This window comes from Mesoplodon bidens (assembly GCF_964165515.1).
Source record: "Mesoplodon bidens genome assembly, chromosome: 3".
NCBI classification, from domain to species: Eukaryota; Metazoa; Chordata; class Mammalia; order Artiodactyla; family Ziphiidae; genus Mesoplodon; species Mesoplodon bidens.
The window spans coordinates 162,978,078-163,000,107 of NC_138178.1; the positions used below are offsets into that span (position 1 = coordinate 162,978,078).

A 22,030-nucleotide genomic window follows, 5' to 3' on the forward strand; every position below is an offset into this window, starting at 1 on the left:
AGTAGTCAACAAAGTGCCACAAATTACTTTAAAAAATTATAAATAAATGTCCAAAGGTTAATCATGTTCTAAAAAATGTATTACTAACTCCGATATAATCAATGTCCAGATCATGATAATGCTTGGCGCCCACAATCCAAGTCACGACATAGTAGGCAGTCAGCTGAAGATTTACATAAGGCCAGTTGAAACCTTTCCCCAGCCATCCAGGGAATGACCATGGCAGCCCTGCAGAGAGGAAGAGGCAAAGTTGGAGTAGGTGTAAGAGTGCTGGCACTATTAAAAACAAAGCAAAATAAATCAAAGAGAACGAACACAGGCTAAGCAAAAAGCCAATAGAGATCTGACTAAAGGAAAGATTACACACCATGCACAAATTCTCAAAATCCCTTCCAGTTTATGAACACAGTAATTCCTTATTGACCCCAAGAGTCAGGTTCCATAATTCCAAATGCTCTTTCGAGAAAAAGAAATAAAAACAAACAAAAACAAACACCTCTCTCAATGATACTTACCAATATAAAGAAATGTAACCTACAATTTAATTTAACTTCCCCACCTCCTGCTAAAAAGATATGCAATGTTCAATTTTTGTTCCCTAAGGTCAAAATCAAAGAGTTTTGAAAGGCTTATGCTTAACTATTTCTGTGAGGTAAGTACTATACAAATTCCTTATTCACTAGTACATCTTCTTACAACCTGAAGCTATTTACAGACTAATTAGTCAGGTAATCAAATTTAACAAAACTAGTTTGTCCTATGTCAATACAAATGCCATTGACTCAATAGGGAAATATACCTTTGTTACACGATATAGAACAAATAATCCACATTCTTTCAATACCCCAGTTATTATTAATCAAAAAAAATGAGTAGAGAAGCACTAATTAAGATTATAAATCCTAATTCTCTTACTAATATATTAATATTAAAATAAGGTCAACATTAAGTTCCTTAACTGTTAATATATATTACCAATCTAGTTCACCACTGAAAAAAATTAAAATCAAAGTGACAAAATGCTTATTTTTCTAAACTCTAGAAGAATGCCTAAGTGTATCCACATAATAAATGTGACATTAAAATAATGGAATGTTTTAAAACAATGACATGCCAAATACATTCTGAAGGCCCACCATGTGAAGTCTTTGTTAGGACATGGTTCAGCATGCCAGATTTTCTGCATTTAAATGAGAACTGACCTTGAAAACACCACAATGGGCGAGTATGTGCTGAAGTCAATGATGCTTTTTACTGCTCACAACATTTCTGGAATCTCTTACAAAAGTCCATTTAGAAAGAACACACTGACCTCCTCATTTTTTTTAACTTAGAAAAACTTATGCTTGTCCTTTAACTGGATGGTTGAAAATGATTTTTAAAATAACTTGAAATTAAGTCCTATAAAATGGATCTCATTAACTCATGTAATTTAGCCTGAATGTATAAGCCTGTTTAAAAAAATCAAATTCACTGCAAATGATAAAAGTATGTCACCACAGTGTATGTTTGAAATCTTTTATAGGTCTGTGCATTGCTACAGGAGAACAGTGCAAGGAGTACAGTCCCATTTAAGAAACCATCCTGCCACTAGAATCTAAGCTCCACGAGGACAGGAATTGGGGGCTGGATTGTTCTAGGCATCCCCAATGCCTAGAACAGTCACCACCACATCCTTGAGGTTCAAAACAAACACACATACAAACCAAAAAACACTTTTGTATGTACCTCACCTAGAAATGGGGTCTACTACTGCATGTAGCACACAATTTTTGCAAATAGTTGGGATATGCTGCTGTATACAGTATACAATTTCATAAATAGTATTGCCCTTTTACAAATTTTGATGAGAAATTTTGTTGAGGAAATTAGTATAGCACCCCCAAAAAAAGAAAAAAACAAAAAATCAAAAACAACAGAATAAGGTTCTAAACCTGATTTTGACATTTACTAAATTTCTGACCTTAAGTCAGTGGTATAAGCTCTCTAAGCCTCCACTGCTTCTGTAAAATGAGAAGAGTAATGTCTTACTCCAGAGGTATGATAAATATCAGACACAATATATATGAGCAAAGAAAGAATCATGCCTGGCACGTGCTTTGCTGCTGGTAGCATACTGGTAGTATTAACAACATTATTAATACTACAGTATTAATAGATACTCCAAATACATGATTCAGAATTTAAAAATTAAAGGAAAACAGACTACAAAAGTACATCAAACTTCACTTCTTACCCATGAGTGTGATATGAGGGTTCCGCTTCTTAGCTTCCTTCATTAACCACCACTCATATCCTCGGAAATAATTCTCATCTAATGCATAGTGCATGTGGGAGGGCTCGGTGCCATCTGAATGGGAGAGAGCAAAACAGAAAGGAAACTATCTGTTAATGGTGCTTTGTAGGCCACTCTCCCCTACACACATACACACATTTCAGAGAAGTAGTATTCCAGAACCAATCCTGACATAGGGCACATAAGAATAATCTTATCTAACTTAAGGATGGATGATCAAAGCATATTATTTCATTTTTTCATTACCATAAGCATCATAAAAGTCTTAAATTATAAAACCACAACTTTCTATTGTAGGCAGTGTTAAGAGAAGTGTTATCAACTCATATAATTGAAAATTCCTAGGACTATATTCTGCTGGGATTTGGTCTCTCTGGGGTTTTCAAATCCCTATGTCCAACTTTAAGTTCAGATCACCTCAGCTTCCAGTTTCTCAATCCTAGATGTGAATCCTGGGCTCCAAAGTCCCAATTTCCATACCCCATGCCTTGAGCCTGTAACATGCCTTGTTAAATCAAGACAACAGAATTTTGAGAAAAAAGGAACGAGTACACTTTCCCACTGTAAGAAAATTCTATACTAACCTCTACAGGGTGTCAAGGTGGGTAAGTGACATCAGTCCTCACGTGTTACCACATTTCACAAACATCTGCCCTTGTTAAGAAGGGCCTCAGAAGGAGAGGGGCCCTAGCCCTTTTCTCCTTAAAGATGAACATCAGAATTCACAAGAACTACCTGCTTCTGTATCTCTACCTCTAATTTAGCTTCAGCAAATGAAGGTGGCCAGTCATTATCAATTCTGCAAAATAGGGTTTGACAATAAAATGCATGTCTTCTTATAATAAGTTAGGGATAGTTTTGTTATGGGATTTTCTTTTGTTTTTCATTTGCATTGTTTCTTTCAGCATGAATTAAATACCAATTCCACTACACAGATATATCTATTTAACAAAAGCCACTTCCAAGTCACTAACAGGTACACAGGTATATAGACAATACTCTAAGGTTCACTATAATGGAATCTAACTGATAAAAAATAAGTTATATACAATCATTGAGAGAATTTTCTTCTTCCTGAAAACCAGAGACCTATAAATTTTTTAATTGACTACATGTACAACACAAAGCCAAAATTATGACAATGAAGACTGAAAATTTAGTGGTTAAAAATGATTTTATTTTTAAGACAAAAAAGCTATATCTCTGAAATATCTCTGAAATTACTTATATTTTTGCCACATATTTTATTTAAAGCTAATAACATCTTACATATTTTATACATTAAAATCTTTCTTTTTTTAACTTCTCAGTAAAATTCCAAACTCTCCCTATGCTCTGTCTAGTAAATATTAGTTTATAAAAAACTGTGGATTTGTTTACTACCTAGTACTTCAACTAAATAAGCAATCTAAAGTCCACAAGCTGCTTTGTATGGAAAAAATGCATATTTCGATATAATATTTTAAAAATAATTAGAATGAAGAAGGAACAATAAAGAACAATCTAAGCAGTAATCAACATCAAAAATGTTGGCATTCTTTATATTCTGAAACCAGAGTCCATATAAGTTTAAGTATAGGTTTAATTATTGGGGGAAAACAATGCCATTCCACAAATACTCCTACCTGTTGTCTGCCCATCACCACCTATTTCAACTTTTAGAATATGCAAAGAGGCACCAAAGTTCGGCTGGGGAAAGAAGTAACAATATTAACACTGTGATTCATTGTATGAAGGACAAAACATTTTAAGACAATTACTAATCACTGCCTTTGGTTTTGCAGATGAGAAAACCAAAGCAAAACTTCAAATAAACAGCAACTTATTCCAAAAGTAATATGCCTAGTTTTTTAAAAACTAGAATTGTGAAGGTACTAAAAAGACTACTGGTGAAATTCACCACAGTTTCTAAGATATCACAGATACCATTAAATAATTATTTTTTCATTACCTTAAAGAGATAATCCAGTATTTGAGAACGATAGGGCTCTGGGTAATTTACTAGAAGTCGGGAGGTTGCCTAAAAAATAAAAAGTTTTCAAAAGTATGAATAAAACAAATCCAATAATGAACACCTTTTCAGAGTGCTTATGCATGCCATCTAGCATGCCCATATTTAGCCAGCTCTTGGGCAGTGTTGAGCTGTGGAAAGTTGTTTCCCAGGTTATCTGTTTGCCTGTCTTGGTTTTGCCCATCATTGGGCAAATACGGCTGTTGTCTGTCCTATAGCTAAAACACAGGTTCCAAGCAACAACCAGGTTTCTCTTCTACTGAGATGAGGGTTGGCTGGGAGGTAAGCTTGCTAAGGCTACTGATGAATCTCATTATTACAAATTTATCTTGAGGACCTTGACTCACAGAGTGGTTTTTAGAAGAAATGAAACAGTTTCTCTGTCTTAAGGCTGTTTGTCAACTACAATATGTGGGGGCCAGAATGGGAAAGATGAATCTCAGGTAATTTTTCCCCTCAACATCTTGCAAGAAAATATTACAAGCAGCACTGCTTAAAGGAACCTCCACTCTCCTCATTCTTATTAGAGATTTATAGGTGCTACCTCTTGCTATTAAGAATGACCACACAGTGATTCCCCAGGCCAGGCTGTACTAAGGAAGCCTCACACAAGGAAACCTCACACAAGACTTTCCATCAGAATGGAAAGAGAGGTGGAAGATGCAGGAAATAACACTTGATCATACCTAAACCATGGCTGATGACTGCTTGAACAAAGAAATCACAAAATCAATAACCCACCAATTCTGTATACTTTGGGGAGCAACAGTAGCAAGGGGAATAAAGAGATAGGTTTTAACATGAAACAACCAACACCTTGCCAGGTGTATGCCAAGGGCAAGACTTGACTTCCATGGGGCTTGATGTTCTATTTTACTCTCATATATGCTACCACTGACATTCTGCTGGTGTCTCAGCCCCTGCCGCTGACACACAGGCCCATGGAGCTACTCTCTAGCCACTTCAAGCTCAACACATCCCCAACCAAACACAGCACTTTTTCCTAAATCTGTTTCCTTCTCATGTATTTGCTATCTTAGTAAAGAACAACACCTGTCTGAGACATAAATTTAGGGTCACCCTTTCATCAAACTTTCCATCTATCTTCAGTCACCAAGACCTCCTTAATATCTCTCAAATCCATCCCCTCATCTTCAACCCCACTACCTTCCTAGGTTCTCCTCAATTATTAGAACAGCCTCAATGGTTTCAGGGTCTCCCATCTGCCTCCCCATATTTTATCCTCCATACTACTTGTCAGATTAATCTTCCCAAAACAAAAACCTAACCATGAAACTACTCTGTTTAAACATGCCAAGACTTCCCTCCCCCAAGAGCTTTCAGGATAGAGGTCAGATTGTTCAGTTTTATACCCAAATCCCTTAATTATTGGGATTCTAACTCTGACACTTCACCTCTTATCACTCTCACACCATCCATCTAGGTCTAACAAACTAATTTTTCTCTTTCTTCTGTCTGGAATGCATTTGACACCCTCATTTGGCCAAATCCAATTCATCCTTCAGCTTTCAGGTCAAACTCCACCTCTTCAAGGAAGAATACCTTCTGCTCCTCCCCACAAGTTTAACGTTAAGTCAGGGGTCCCCAACTCCTGGGCCACAGACCGGTACAGTTGGTGGCCTATTAGGAACGGGGCCACCCAGCAGGAGGTGAGTGGAGGGCGAGCGAGCGAAGCTTCATCTATATTTACAGCCGCTCCCCATCGCCCTCATTACCGCCTGAGCTCCACCTCCTATCAGCATTATGGTGAGTTGTATAATTATTTCATTATATATTACAATGTAATAATAGTAGAAATAAAATGCACAATAAATGTAACGTGCTTGAATCACCCCAAAACCATCCCTCCTCCCCCGGTCCATGGGAAAATTGTCTTCCACGAAACCGGTCCCTGGTGCCAAAAGGGTCGGGGACCGCTGACGCAGATTGGACTGTGGACTCCCTCGGCACGAGGTCCACATGGCTACCATAACTCTTCTATCCCTGCACCCTCATCACTGCTTTACTTTTCTGTTTCACCTCTAAGTTGCTTGAGGACAAGGACTGTGTCTTATTCAAGTTCATATCCCCATTTATTCTATTATTCAATAACCATTTATTTAATATCTTTTATGTTATCATTTGTTGCACTGCACAGGCAACATAATACAGGCTTTGCATCCATGAAGCTGGTATCCTGATTACATCATTTACAAGCAATGTGACCAAGGGCAATTTATCATAAAGTGGGTTATCTTATTCATTCAGCTGTCCTAAGACTAAAATAAGGCAAATGTAAAGGACTTAGCACAGTAGCCGGCACATAGTAAGCTCTCAAGAATTGACAGGCACTGTATACACAAATTGTTTTTAAAAATAGAGTCACTTTCTCAAAGAGCTTACAGACTAGCAGAGGCTCAAATATTAAAGTGAATGAATGCTATATATGCACACTAACCTATCCTTGACCCAAGGTAAACAATGCTGCCTGCTCTGCATTATGCTAACGATATACATTGTTGTTAGAAGAGTGTGTTTCACTGTTTGGGGGTTATTTTGCTCTCTGTGCTCTTCTATCCCTAACACAGAAAGTGCCAACTTTGAGTAACCACAACACATCATTACTCTACTGTAAGCCTATAGTCACACCCAATGCGAAAGCATTAGTCAATGGCAATAGTCAGTTAGGACCAGTACAGCCAAACGTTGAAAGGTACCATGAAGCAATAATAAATTACCAAATCACTAATCACGCTCCCTGAATAAGGCCTGGAGCTCTTTACAAGCAGCCCAGGAAGCCTTAGCACAGTAGCTGGAACGTAGTAAGCTCTCAACAAATGGCAGGCATTGTATACCCAAACTGGAACACGTTTTTCATTTAAAATCCTTGGAATAACTTTCTCCCCACTAATTTATGAAACAGAATGATATTAACCAAAATTAGTCATGTGACAGATGCCATCCCGTGCTTTGACATCTATTCTCACAATGTTCCTACCAGGTAGGTATCACTGTGTCCCCAGAAAAAAACCTGAGACACAGGGAGGTTAAATAACCTGCCCAAGGCTGTACAGTGAGTGCCAGGACCCAGAACAGATCCCTAGCAATCTGCTCTTAAGTCCACGTACACCATACTGCCTTCCCTATCAAATATGAAGATTCCAAACACTTACTGCCACAAACTGTGCTAGGTACCAGGGACTTCAGAAAGAAGTTTAAAGTGGTGTACAGGGCTTCCCTGGTGGTGCAGTGGTTAAGAGTCCGCCTGCCGATGCAGGGGACTCGGGTTCGTGCCCCGGTCCGGGAAGATCCCACATGCCGCGGAGCGGCTGGGCCCATGAGCCATGGCCACTAAACCTGTGCGTCCAGAGCCTGTGCTCTGCAACAGGAGAGGCCACAACAGTGAGAAGCCCGCGTACCGCAAAACAAACAAACAAACAAAAATAAAGTGGTGTACAAATATAGTGTTGCAACCATTTTCACCCAATCGGTATTTACCGAACTTCTAAGATGAGTGATGCATTACACATAAGGACACTATTAGAATAGATAACAGTCTCCTATTCTGAGTTATGAAACAATTCTTCTCATTTTAATAATTTTAAACTGAGTTAATAAACATAAAATAACAAAACATTTCCATTTTCAGCAAGTTAAACAATGGACTTAATATCAAAGTAAAGATATTAGGACATTATGAGTCTCATTTTATGAAATACTGGCTATTCCAGGTTTAAATCACAAAAATAGAAAAGAGAATGAATGGTAGTAGTAAAGAATAAATACATTAGCCCATTAGTCTACTGTTTACCTTGAAATATGCACCAGCACCTATGAGTGAGGTTGCAACATTAGGAAATAAAAGTGTAAAAATCAGCTGGGTTAGGGAAAAGATTTTTTTTTCCCACAGTAGAAGGTCAGATCTGTGATCAGACTACAGACCAAGTTATCCACTGGCTTTTCCTTCTTGTAATGCAAATGCATAACTTAAGCTCTGATCACCGAGGCATCCACTTTTCAAAAATAATTATGTTTTAAGGTATGTCTACTTAAAAATAGTCACCCAAATCTCGTTGGTAACTTGAAACCTTAGAGTTTTGCTAAGTTAAATGATGGAAATTCATTAAATATATAGATAATTTCCGAATAATATAAAATGCTAAAACATTAATTACTGAACATAGGTTTATCTACTTTTGGTTTCTTATCACAGAGAAACAAAAGATATTTAGATCTGTTAGTAAACATGTCTTGTGCTACAATGAAAAACTGTACCAAAAAAGAAGCATATGCTTCTAGAAATTATAAAATATATTCATAAATTTGCCAACCTACAGAATACTGGTATAACAGTTCACAATTGTTTACTTCCTAGTTTTCAATAGAAATTAAGGTTTATAAGAGTCAAGCATTCTAACTAATATATGTAATTAAAATACTAGAAATAATAAGGGAAACAATTCTATCAAGGAAAGTAGGATGTATTTTGGCTAAGAAAAGGTATGAGGTAGGGAGATGTATTTTTGTTAGGGAAATGAAAGTAATTTTGTCCTAAAGTAGACAAAATGAATGGATATAGAAGCTGGGAAAGAGAGAGAGAGAAGAAGAGAGGGAATTTTACCTGTGTAGTCAAGCTAGCTAAAACTGAAATAAATTTATTATAAGGATTTTTTAAAATAAACTTTAATAGCGTACTTATGTAAAACTAAAATTTAATTATCTTTCATCTGCTAAGAAGACAAATTTTTATTAGACTATTGGTCTGCTCTTGATAAGCCTGTGAAAGGTTTTTCTTTACTTTTTAAGTAAACTGCCTAGGAAATAAAGATTCTGTGTTTTATCAAAATAATATTCTATGGGCTTCCCTGGTGGCACAGTAGTTGAGAGTCTGCCTGCCGATGCAGGGGACACGGGTTCGTGCCCTGGTACGGGAAGATCCCACATGACACGGAGCGGCTGGGCCCGTGAGCCATGGACGCTGAGCCTGCGCGTCCGGAGCCTGTGCTCCGCAGCAGGAGAGGCCACAGCAGTGAGAGGCCCACGTACTGCAAAAATAAATAAATAAATAAATAAATAATAATAATATTCTATGCTTCACATTATCTTTAATGAATGTTTAATTACTTTAAAAAAAAGTGAGTCTTCTCTATTAAAAGAGCTAAGGTTGTGTGTTTGGGGCGGGGGGGTGTTAAACTGGGATTAAAATAAGTAACTTTATGTATTTGCCTGTGAAGTTCTTGTCATTTTGGTTAAATGGATAACTAAGTATTACTTCACAGTGACCAACAATCCTATTTAATCAAGTGTTTTAACACCTTTTGATATTTTGACAAACTTTCCAAAATCAAATTCTAAATGAAGTCTTTTTGACCTCAAAATAACTTTGAGATTTTCCAGATGGGCCCTGGAACATCTCAAAAGATGTGATCTTTCTCCTTATAAAAAGACAGACATTAAACTAATTAGGCTTATTTGGTATGTTAAATTGCATGGGAAGTACTGTCAAAGACATAATGCTAAACCTTCTTTAGGTTATATTTGTATTGATATATGTTACTAATATATGTGTTCCAGAAATCACATGAAATTCCTAGATACCTGCTATATCCTGATATAATGTTATCACTTGTAATTCTAGTTATTAACTTAAAATGTTGTATGTAACAGAAATAACCTAATTTCCTTGTCATTTGCATTATAATAAACTTTATCAGATCTTTAACATGGTCGTGTTTAAGTCTTTTTTTCATTTACAGACAGTTATTGTTTTACTCTGATGCTTTTGCAAAAGTGTTCTTCGAAAAGTGCTTCATCTTCAAGAAGACTTGTGGAAAGGACTCTAACTTAAAGTACAGGATTCTGGTAATTTTCAGATCATATTGCTCAACTGGGTAAGAATTTACAGAACTCTAAGGTAAAAAAAGATTCAGGGCTTCCCTGGCGGCGCAGTGGTTGAGAGTCCGCCTGCCGATGCTGGGGACACGGGTTCGTGCCCCGGTCCAGGAAGATCCCACGTGCCACAGAGCGGCTGGGCCCGTGAGCCGTGGCCGCTGAGCCTGCGCGTCCGGAGCCTGTGCTCCACAACGGGAGAGGCCACAACAGTGAGAGGCCCGCATACCACAAAAATAAAAAAAATAAAAAAATAAAAAAGGTTCATAAAACTACTAACTAAAGATCAAGATCAATCAGAATTAATTACAAGGAACTGAATGAACTGATGAGGATAATTATAATTTTATGACTTTTTATCTGAAACACTGTTAGTTCTTGAATGGTTTTTTCCCCCCAGACTTAAGGAAACCCTTTTCCTAAGCTGTCTATGACTTACAGCAATTTGGTAAAGTGTACCCTTATAAACAAAGATAAAACAAATTTCTCCCTACCTGATCCCTTCAGAATTTAGAAACTCTTAGTGAGTATTCTCATTTTCATAGCAATATATTTATTTGCATAAGTTCCTAAGAATCTGTCCTCCTTGTAACAGGACACAATTGGAAACATTGATTATATTACCAAGGTTTTAACTGGAATGTCATATCTGAGAGAGATGAACATAGACTCAGATATGACCAGACAGATTTAAGGAACTAAGCTTGACTAAGCTTGACTTATGGAGCCAATAAAGGTCCTTGGAAAAATCAGCCTGGCAACTTGCTTACAGAAGCCTTACCAGGTGAGTAAGGAAGGTCGCTTCCTGGCAGATGTAGGAACCTCAGGATATTCGGCGGACCTCGAGAAGAAAGGAATTCACCCAAATCTATCAGTACTGCAGGGAAAGTCTGATGGTAAGCTCATAGCTTGGCTTCCTACCTTGAGAGAGACTTCTAAGAGTCCAATCTGTGATTCCTTGTGTGGAGGTCCAGCAAAGTATACTTGAAAGAGCCTATATGGCCTATCACTATTCTTGTTGCACTTAATAAATAATAAATTAATTAATTATTAAATAATCAGGCCAGACTTATTTTGCAAGTAAATTAGCCTTATTTGGGTTACCTCTGATAAAAGGTGGGGGGAAGGGGAAACTAAAGGACACCCTGTGGATATCAGATTTTAGTCCTGTTAATTGCCTTTGAGGTTTGTTTTCTACCTGTAAACTGGACTGAATACTGAATTCTTCTCACTTCCTCTAATATCTGGCTACAACTCTCCAGATATTGTTTCCAACTTTTTCCCACCTTTCTGACTTGGAATTATTGAGAACTAAAATTGCCATTTTCTTGAAGCCATGCAAGCTAAAGTAGGACAACTAGATATAAACTCCAGAGAAATCACTACAACAGCTCATGTATGAACAATCTTTGTGCCTCTTGCTGTATGGACCACTCAGAAAGAACCTCCCCACCACCAGAGATATTCAGACTACAAACCAGGAAAATCTATGATTGCCACCATCTGTCCCCACCCCGTCTGAATATGCTTCAAGTCCTGTATCTAGAAATCTCAACTGGCTACCCTCAGGACTCAGACTAGGTTTATAATCTGCTCCAACCACTAACCATTGTTTTGCTTTTGTTTCCGTAGAAATGCCTCTTATGAAATAACCTGAATCAAATATTTGCACCATAGAGGCCTAACTTTCTAAACGTACCTGCATTGCTGCCTCCTCAAATGAGACACAATCCTTTAATTGAACTGACCTATTCTAAGAGAGTGGTTGGGTGCGATATGGAGCAATCCACCAACTCAGCACAGATTCAAACTTACTCACACCAGATGTCCCAAGATGTTAATCATAACGTTATCTAATCTTTGAACAGATCCCTAGGGCCCCAACATCACTGACCTCGTTTCAAGGTGTGACCCTTTAAGCTTGGGTCAATGGCTACCAGCTGGATTTCAGGACTATTGCTTGTTCCATATAATTATTATAGGAGTGCTACTAAAATCTTTCTAGGTTACAACATGCCCTATCCCTGACTTTTAGTAAATCAGCTACTCAGGCAGTTAATGTCCTCACCACTGACTCTGATGCCTAAGCACCAAGGGTGGATTGTAGTGTAATCCCCAACAGTTGGTTTTTCCTTTTGTATAATGGAAGGGCAGGACTTAAGCTTTGATTACAAGGCATCCACTCCAGAGTTATCCACTTCAGAGATAGCTATCTCAAATAAACACACTGCCAGCCACAGAACTAGATAAAGAGCCAGGCTGGGGTTGGCGGGAGGGGGTGGGGGGGATTCTTTGTTTTAGAGATCTTGGTTGATTTCGATAACTGACCATCATTAGGGTCGCTTATTTTTTCTCTTCCTGCACTTTAAATTTCTACTCTTAAGTTTTGAACTCACCAATAAAAGTGAGCCCACAAAACCCTAGGCCTCACCCTTGACCCTAATGAAAGCAGAACCCCAGGCCCCCACCCCCCCCACACCTACAACCTCCCTGTGTGGTCCAGGTGTGCCATGTGCTTTCCAGGACCTGTGAGTAATAAACCTTTTATTTGCAAAGTTTTCTGATGGTTATCACTGAGGGCATCTTGCAATCATAGTAAAAAGCACAGAGAGGACCTTCAAGATGGCAGAAGAGTAAGACGTGGAGATCACCTTCCTGCCCACAAATACATCAGAAATACATCTACACGTGGAACAACTCCTACAGAACACCTACTGATGGCTGGCAGAAGACCTAAGACCTCCCAAAAGGCAAGAAACTCCCCACATACCTGGGTAGGGCAAAAGAAAAAACAGAGACAAAAGAATAGAGACGGGACCTGCACAGTGGGAGGGAGCTGCATGAACACAGCCTGAAGGGAGCTAGTGGGCCACAGCTAGCCAGGAGGGAGACCGGGCAAAGGTCTGGAGCTGCCGAAAATGCAAAAGACTTTTTCTTGCCTCTTTGTTTCCTGGTGCGCAAGAAGAGGGGATCAAGAGCACTACTTAAAGGAGCTCCAGAGACGGGCGCAAGCCGCAGCTATCAGCGCAGACCCCAGAGATGGGCATGAGACACTAAGGCTGCTACTGCAGCCACCAAGAAGCCCGTGTGCGAGCACAGGTCACTATCCACACCTGCCCTCCCAGGAGCCTGTGTAGCCCACCACTGCCAGGGTCCCGTGATCCAGGGAAAACTTCCCCGGGAGAACGCACGGCGCGCCTCCAGCTGCTGCAACATCACAGTGGCCTCTGCCGCCACAGGCTCGCCCTGCATCCATACCCCTCCCTCCCCCCGGCCTGAGTGAGCCAGACCCCCGAATCAACTGCTTCTTTAACCCCGTCCTCTCTGAGCAAAGAACAGACGCCCTCCGGCGATCTACATGCAGAGGTGGGGCCAAACCCAAAGCTGAACCCTGGGAGCTGTGAGAACAAAGAAGAGAAAGGGAAATCTCTCCCAGCAGCCTCAGAAGCAGTGGATTAAATCTCCACAATCAACTTGATGTACCCTGCATCTGTGGAATACGTGAATAGGCAACGAATCACCCCAAATTGAGGAGGTGGATTTTGGGAGTAATGATATTTTTTTTTCCCTTTTTCTCTTTTTGTGAGTGTGTATGCGTATGATTCTGTGTGTGATTTTGTCTGTATGGTTTGCTTTTACCATTTGTCCTAGGGTTCTGTCCTTTTTTTTTTTTCCTTTTCTCTTTTTAATAAACTATTCAGCACTTACTATCATTAGTGGATTTACTTTTGGTTTGGTTGTTCTCATCTTTCTTTCTTTTTTTTTAATTACTTAAAAAAATTTTTAATAATTATTTTTTGTTTTTTATTTTAATAACTTTTTAATTTTATCTTATTTTATTTTATCTTTTTCTTTCTTTCTTTCTCCCTTTTATTCTGAGCCATGTGGATGACAGGCTCTTGGTGCTCCAGTCAGGTGTCAGGGCTATACTTCTGACAAGGGAGAGCCAAGTTCAAGACACTGGTCCACCAGAGACCTCCCAGCTCCACGTATTATCAAACGGCAAAACTCTCCCAGAGCTCTCCATCTCAACGCCAAGACCCAGCTCCACTCAATGACCAGCAAGCTACAGGGCTGGACACCCTTTGCCAAACAGCTACCAAGACAGGAACACAACCCCACCCATTAGCAGAGAGGCTGCCTAAAATCGTAATAGGTCACAGACACCCCAAAACACACCACCAGACATGGGCCTGTCCACCAGAAAGACAAGATCCAGCCTCATCCACCAGAACACAGGCACTAGTTCCCTCCACCAGAAAGCCTACACAACCCACTGAACCAAACTTAGCCACTGGAGGCAGACACCAAAAACAACGGGAACTATGAACCTGCAGCCTGCAAAAAGGAGACCCCAAACACAGTAAGTTAAGCAAAATGAGAAGACAAGGAAACACACAGCAGATGAAGGAGCAAGGTAAAAACCCACCAGACATAACAAATGAAGAGGAAATAGGCAGTCTATCTGAAAAAGAATTCAGAATGATAGTAAAGATGATCCAAAATCTTGGAAATAGAATGGAGAAAATACAAGAAATGTTTAACAAGGACCTAGAAGAACTAAAGAACAAACAAACAATGATGAACAACACAATAAATGAAATTTAAAACTCTCTAGAAGGAATCAATAGCAGAATAACTGAGGCAGAAGAACGGATAAGTGACCTGGGAGATAAAACAGAGGAAATAACTATCACAGAGCAGAATAAAGAAAAAAGAATGAAAAAAAAATTGAGGACAGTATCAGAGACATCTGGGACAATATTAAATGCACCAACATTCGAATTAGAGAGGCTTCAGAAGAAGAAGAGAAAAAGAAAGGGACTGAGAAAATATTTGAAGAGATTATAGTTGAAAACTCCCCTAATATGGGTAAGGAAATAGTTAATCAACTGCAGGAAGCACAGAGAGTCCCATACAGGATAAATCCAAGGAGAAACACGCCAAGACATATATTAATCAAACTGTCAAAAATTAAATACAAAGAAAAAATATTAAAAGCAGCAAGGGAAAAACAACAAATAACACACAAGGGAATCCCATAAGGTTAACAGCTGATCTTTCAGCAGAAACTCTGCAAGCCAGAAGGGAGTGGCAGGACATATTTAAAGTGATGAAAGGGAAAAAACTACAACCACCATTACTCTATCCAGCAAGGATCTCATTCAGATTTGATGGAGAAATTAAAACCTTTACAGATAAGCAAAAACTAACAGAATTTAGCACCACCAAACCAGCTTTACAACAAATGCTAAAGGAACTTCTCTAGGCTGGAAACAACAGAAGGAAAAGACCTACAATAACAAGCCCAAAATAATTAAGAAAATGGTAATAGGAACATACGTATCAATAATTACATAAAATGTAAATGGATTAAATGGTCCAACCAAAAGACATACACTGGCTGAATGGATACAAAAACAAGACCCGTATATATGCTGTCCACAAGAGACCCACTTCAGACCTAGAGACACATACAGATTGAAAGTGAGGGGATGGAAAAATATATTCTATGCAAATGGAAATCAAAAGAAAGCTGCAGTAGCAATTCTCATATCAGACAAAATAGACTTTAAAATAAAGACTATTACAAGAGACAAAGGACACTACATAATGATCAAGGGATCAATGCATGAAGAAGATATAACACCTGTAAATATTTATGCACCCAACATAGGAGCACCTCAATACATAAGGCAAATACTAACAGCCATAAAAGGGGAAATCGACAGTAACACAATCATAGTAGGGGACTTAACACCCCACTTTCACCAAGGGACAGATCATCCAAAATGAAAATAAATAAGGGAAGACAAGCTTTAAATGATACATTAAACAACATGGACTTAATTGATATTTATAGGACATTCCACCCAAAAAAATATAATACATTTTTTTCTCAAGTGCTCATGGAACATTCTCCAGGATAGATCATATCTTGGGTCACAAGTCAAGCCTTGGTAAATTTAAGAAAATTGAAGTCATGTCAAGTATCTTTTCTGCCCACAATGCTATGAGATTAGATATCAATTACAGGAAAAAATACAAGCACATGGAGTCTAAACAATACACTACTTAATACCCAAGAGATCACTGAAGAAAGCAACAAGGAAATCAAAAACTACCTAGAAACAAATGACAATGAAAACACAACAACCCAAAACCTATGGGATGCAGCAAAAGCAGTTCTAAGAGGGAAGTTTATAGCAATAAAATTCTACCTTAAGAAACAAGAAACATCTCAAATAAACAACCTAACATTACACCTAACACAATTAAAGAAAGAAGAAAGAAACCCCAAAGTTAGCAGAAGGAAAGAAATCATAAAGATCAGATCAAAAAGAAATGAAAAAGAAATGAAGGAAACGATAGCAAAGATCAATAAAACTAAAAGCTGGTTCTTTGAGACGATAAACAAAATTGATAAACCATTAGCCAGACTCATCAAGAAAAAAAGGGAGAAGACTCAAATCAATAGAATTAGAAATGAAAAAGGGGAAGTAAAAACTGACACTGCAGAAATACAAAGGATCATGAGAGATTACTACAAGCAACTATATGCCAATAAAATGGACAACCTGGAAGAAATGGACAAATTCTTAGAAATGCACAACCTTCCGAGACTGAACCAGGAAGAAATAGAAAATATGAACAGACCAATCACAAGCACTGAAATTGAAACTGTGATTAAAACTCTTCCAATAAACAAAACCCCAGGACCAGATGGCTTCACAGGCGAATTCTATCAAACATTTAGAGAAGAGCTAACACCCATCCTTCTCAAACTCTTCCAAAATATATCAGAGGGAGGAACACTCCCAAACTCATTCTACAAGACCACCATCACCCTGATACCAAAACCAGACACGATGTCACAAAAAAAGAAAACTACAGACCATGATCACTGATAAACATAGATGCAAAAATCCTCAACAAAATACTAGCAAACAGAATCCAACAGCACATTAAAAGGATCATACACCATGATCAAGTGGGGTTTATCCCATGAATGCAACGATTCTTCAATACATGCAAAATCAATTGATGTGATACACCATATTAATAAATTGAAGGAGAAAAACCATATGATCATCTCAATAGATGCACAGAAAGCTTTCAACAAAATTCAACACCAATTTATGATAAAAACCCTGCAGAAAGTAGGCATACAGGGAACTTACATCAACATAATAAAGGCCATATATGAAAAACCCATAGCCAACATCGTCCTCACTGGTGAAAAACTGAAACCATTTCCACTAAGATCAGGAACAAGACAAGGCTGCCCTCTCTCACCACTATTATTCAACATAGTTTTGGAAGTTTTAGCCACAGCAATCAGAAAAGAAAAAGAAATAAAAGGAATCCAAATTGGAAAAGAAGAAGTAAAGCTGTCACTGTTTGCAGATGACATGACACTATACACAGAGAATCCTAAAGATGCTACCAGAAAACTGCTAGAGCTAATCAATTAATTAGGTAAAGTAGCAGGATACAAAATTAATGCACAGAAATCTCTGGCATTCCTATACACTAATGATGAAAAATCTGAAAGTGAAATTAAGAAAACACTCCCATTTACCACTGCAACAAAAAGAATAAAATACCTAAGAATAAACCTACCTAAGGAGACAAAAGACCTGTATGCAGAAAATTATAAGACACTAATGAAAGAAATTAAAGATGATACAAATAGATGGAGAGATGTACCATGTTCTTGGATTGGAAGAATCAACATTGTGAAAATGACTATACTACCCAAAACAATCTACAGATTCAATGCAATCCCTATCAAACTACCACTGGCATTATTCACAGAAGTATAACAAAAAATTTCACAATTTGTATGGAAACACAAAAGACCCCGAATAGCCAAAGCAATCTTGAGAAAGAAAAACGGAGCTGGAGGAATCAGGCTCCTGGACTACAGACTATACTACAAAGCTACAGTAATCAAGACAGTATGGTATTGGCACAAAAACAGAAATATAGATCAATGGAACAGGCTAGAAAGCCCAGAGATAAACCCACGCACATATGGTCACCTCATCTTTGATAAAGGAGGCAAGAATATACAATGGAGAAAAGACAGCCTCTTCAATAAGTGGTGCTGGGAAAACTGGACAGCTACATGTAAAAGAATGAAATTAGATCACTCCCTAACACCATACACAAAAATAAACTCAAAATGGATTAAAGACTTTTAAGGCCAGATACAATAATAGTCTTAGAGGAAAACATAGGCAGAACATTCTATGACATAAATCACAGCAAGATCCTTTTTGACCCACCTCCTAGAGAAACGGAAATAAAAACAAAAATAAACAAATGGGACCTAATGAAACTTCAAAGCTTTTGCACAGCAAAGGAAACCATAAACAAGATGATAAGACAGCCCTCAGAATGGGAGAAAGTATTTGCAAATGAAACAACTGACAAAGGATTCATCTCCGAAATTTACAAGCAGCTCATGCAGCTCAATATCAAAAAAACAAACAACCCAATCCAAAATGGGCAGAAGACCAAAATAGACATTTCTCCAAAGAAGACATACAGATTGCCAACAAACACATGAAAGAATGCTCAACATCATTAATCATTAGAGAAATGCAAATCAAAACTACAATGCAATATCATCTCACATCAGTCAGAATGGCCATCATCAAAAAATCTACAAACAGTAAATGCTGGAGAGGGTGTGGAGAAAAGGGAACCCTCATACACTGTTGGTGGGAATGTAAATTGATACAGCCACTATGGAGAACAGTATGGAGGGTCCTTAAAAAACTGAAAATAGAACTACCATATGTCCCAGCAATCCCACTACTGGGCATATACCCTGAAAAAAACATAATTCAAAAAGAGTCATGTACCACAATGTTCACTGCAGCTCTATTCACAATAGCCAGGACATGGAAGCAACCTAAGTGTCCATCAACAGATGAATGGATAAAGAAGATGTGGCACATATATACAATGGAATATTACTCAGCCATAAAAAGGAACAAAATTGAGTTATTTGTAGTGAGGTGGATGGACCTAGAGTCTGTCATACAGAGTGAAGTAAGTCAGAAAGAGAAAAAAAATACCACATGCTAACACATATATATGGAATCTAAAAAAAAAAAATGGTCATGAAGAACCTAGGTGCAAGATGCGAATAAAGATGCAGACCTACTAGAGAATGGACTTGAGAACATGGGGTGGGGGGAGGGTAAACTGGGACAAAGTGAGAGAGTGGCATGGACATATATATACTATCAAATGTAAAATAGATAGCTAATGGGAAGTAGCCACATAGCACAGGGAGATCAGCTCGGTACTTTGTGACCACCTAGAGGGGTGGGATAGGGAGGGAGGGTGGGAGGGAGACACAAGAGGGAAGAGATATGGGGATATATGTGTATGTATAACTGATTCACTTTGTTATAAAGCAGAAACTAACACACCATTGTAAAGCAGTTATACTCCAATAAAAACGTTAAAAAAAAAAAAAAGAAGAAGCACAAGGACCAGTCCCTCCACAGCACTGGTTATCAATATGCTGAGACCAGCCCAAAACATCCACCCAGCAAGCAAGCATTCAAGCTGTTTCTGAATTGCATCTAAGGATACAAGCACAAATCTGACTCAACCCCACAAACAACCCATTCAACCAATTCAAGAGTTCTGCCTTACTATTTTCAAATAAAATCAGTTCTAGCTATGATCTGGGGTACAAAAAAGAAAATCTCTCTCACCAAAGATCTGCCACCATAAACCCCATGGACCCAAAAGCTATAAACACAAGGGGATAAAACAAAGACAAGACAATGGTTACAAAGAGCATGAGACAGGACTAAGTAAATTGTTAGGAGCCAAGAACAATCATGCTACTGTGGCAAGCTCCCAGGCTTAGGAGCCACCCATCAGCATGACTAGGGAACTAAGGAAATTACCAGCTGTGCCCACACAAAATTTTGCATTAAGCTGGAATGGCCCTCACGTCTCCCTTAACATAAGTATTTTAGAATGCCCAGATAATACGAACTTTTCCCAAGTGACACCGCCTAGAAAAGACTAAAAAGACATGCCAGTTAAATGCAATTAGTATCCTGGATGGGATCCTGAAAACGAAAAAGAGCATTAGGTAACAACTAAGGAAATATGAAAGGAAGTACAGACTTTCATTAAAGTAATCAATATTGGTTGGGACAAACACTAATTGGTTGGTCCCGTACTAATGTGGTATGCTGATAACAGGAGAAAACTGGCTACAGGGTATATGAGAACTCTGTATTGTCTTGGCAACTTTTCTGTAAATTTGGAACTATCTTTAAATTAAAATTTTATTTAAAAAACAAAAAACCGCTTGCTCCAGAGATCCTTGAATCAGGAAAATAGTTCTCTCAACATTTAGTATGAGAAGCCACTGGCGCATTTGTTATAAAGCAGATTCTCAGGCCCCACCCCAGAACTGTAAAGTCAGAATGGGAGCTGGCGGGGAGGCCAGAGTCTGCATTGAAACAAACGGACCAGGTGATTCTTATGCATCTTAACGGTGGTGAGTCACTATCTTGACTGGTGACCCATCGTTTCCCTCTCCTCACACACATATATAGCCACCAATGAGGCATTGCCCCTTCCAGAGGGCAACTCACCCCCTTAGGCCTTTGCCATCCGAGGGGAAAACAATTCTCCAACAGTAAACAATCCTAAACTATCAGTTGATACTGGTGTAGCCTGCCATTAGAAAAAAAAAAAAAAAGTCCCAGACAGTTTCTAGCCTCTCACCTTCTTAAAGAGGCCTTGTGATACCTGCTGTGCTTCCTAACAAAAACTTATCCGGTACTTGACCCTTTGAAAGAGCCCAACCGCATCCTGCAGTACTGGTCCAGGACTCCCCGACCCCCCTCCCTAAAAAAAGAAGAGGCACAGCCAAAGCATCCCACTAGGGCATCCTCTTCAGCAGACGGATGCTCCTCGGCTCCCTGGCCGTCTCTGGAGCGACCCTCCCAGAGTGCCCTCTCCAACGTGAAGAGACCCCCCCCCCAAACAGGCCCCGCTGCCCAGGGAAAGGAAGGGTTTGAGCCCCAGCCTTGTCACTATCTAGACCTGTCACTTACTCGGTGGACCCCCGGATCTGTTAAATCTAACTGGCTCTACAGGTTCATTTTAAACCAGCAAACGCAGGTTCCAGCCCCGCAGCCGGCGGATCTGGACAGCCAGGCGAGGGGCGCCCGCCGGGAGCCGGGCCGCGACGGGAGACCTAGGCCGCGAGGGCTTGTGGGGAGAGACGGAGCGGTCCCCTGACGCCACACGCATGTCCCACCCCCCGCTGCTCACCCCGCCGCCGCTGACCGCTCCGATGCCGTCGAACTCCCGGCCCAGCCCGTCGGAGTCGTCGAGCACGTACGCGCCGCCGGGTGCCAGCAGCGCGCACAGCAGCAGGGGTACCGCGGCTTGGCCCGCCGAACCCGCGGCAGCCGTCATGGCTTTCACTCGGCGTTGCCGGGAAGCCTGGAGCAGGTGCTCAGCCATTGCATGGATCACACGACTCCGGAAGCGGTTCCGGTTGCCGCCATGATGGGGAAGGGCAGGAGGCCGCTGGCGCCGCCGCCGCCATCTTGAGTGTGGGCCGCAGCTCGCTGACGCAGCCGCCGTAATGTTGGGGGAGGGCGGAGCGCGCCTTTCCTAGTCGGCCCAAGTTCAGAGTCGCGTGTATCCGTTCGCTGCCTCTCCTTCGGCTTCACCCACTGGAGCACTTTATCGAAGGGGAGGTGGATGTCCAAGGCCAAGGGAGCAGGGCAGTGCGTGGCCTACTATGGACCTCCCCGAACGTCTCCGGGCGCTTC

At 39.7% G+C, this 22,030-nt stretch overlaps 1 protein-coding gene across 3 annotated transcripts in view; it reads right to left on the reverse strand.

Moving 5' to 3' along the window:
* GALC (galactosylceramidase) overlaps nucleotides 1–21,757 on the reverse strand; it is a 59,324-nt gene extending 37,567 nt beyond the window's left edge. Inside the window, exons 1-5 of one of the 3 annotated variants that reach the window (XM_081226908.1) lie at nucleotides 21,522–21,757; nucleotides 4,248–4,316; nucleotides 3,922–3,985; nucleotides 2,237–2,350; nucleotides 89–228 (exon numbers count right to left, since the gene is read on the reverse strand). In XM_081226908.1, coding sequence (XP_081083034.1) covers nucleotides 89–228; nucleotides 2,237–2,350; nucleotides 3,922–3,985; nucleotides 4,248–4,316; nucleotides 21,522–21,716 — 582 coding nt within the window. In that variant the 5' untranslated portion in view covers nucleotides 21,717–21,757. Of the gene's footprint in view, nucleotides 1–88; nucleotides 229–2,236; nucleotides 2,351–3,921; nucleotides 3,986–4,247; nucleotides 4,317–21,301; nucleotides 21,500–21,521 lie in introns of those variants that run through there. The other 2 variants (XM_081226910.1, XM_081226909.1) reach the window with 2 other exon arrangements.
* Between the last annotated feature and the right edge of the window lie 273 nt (nucleotides 21,758–22,030).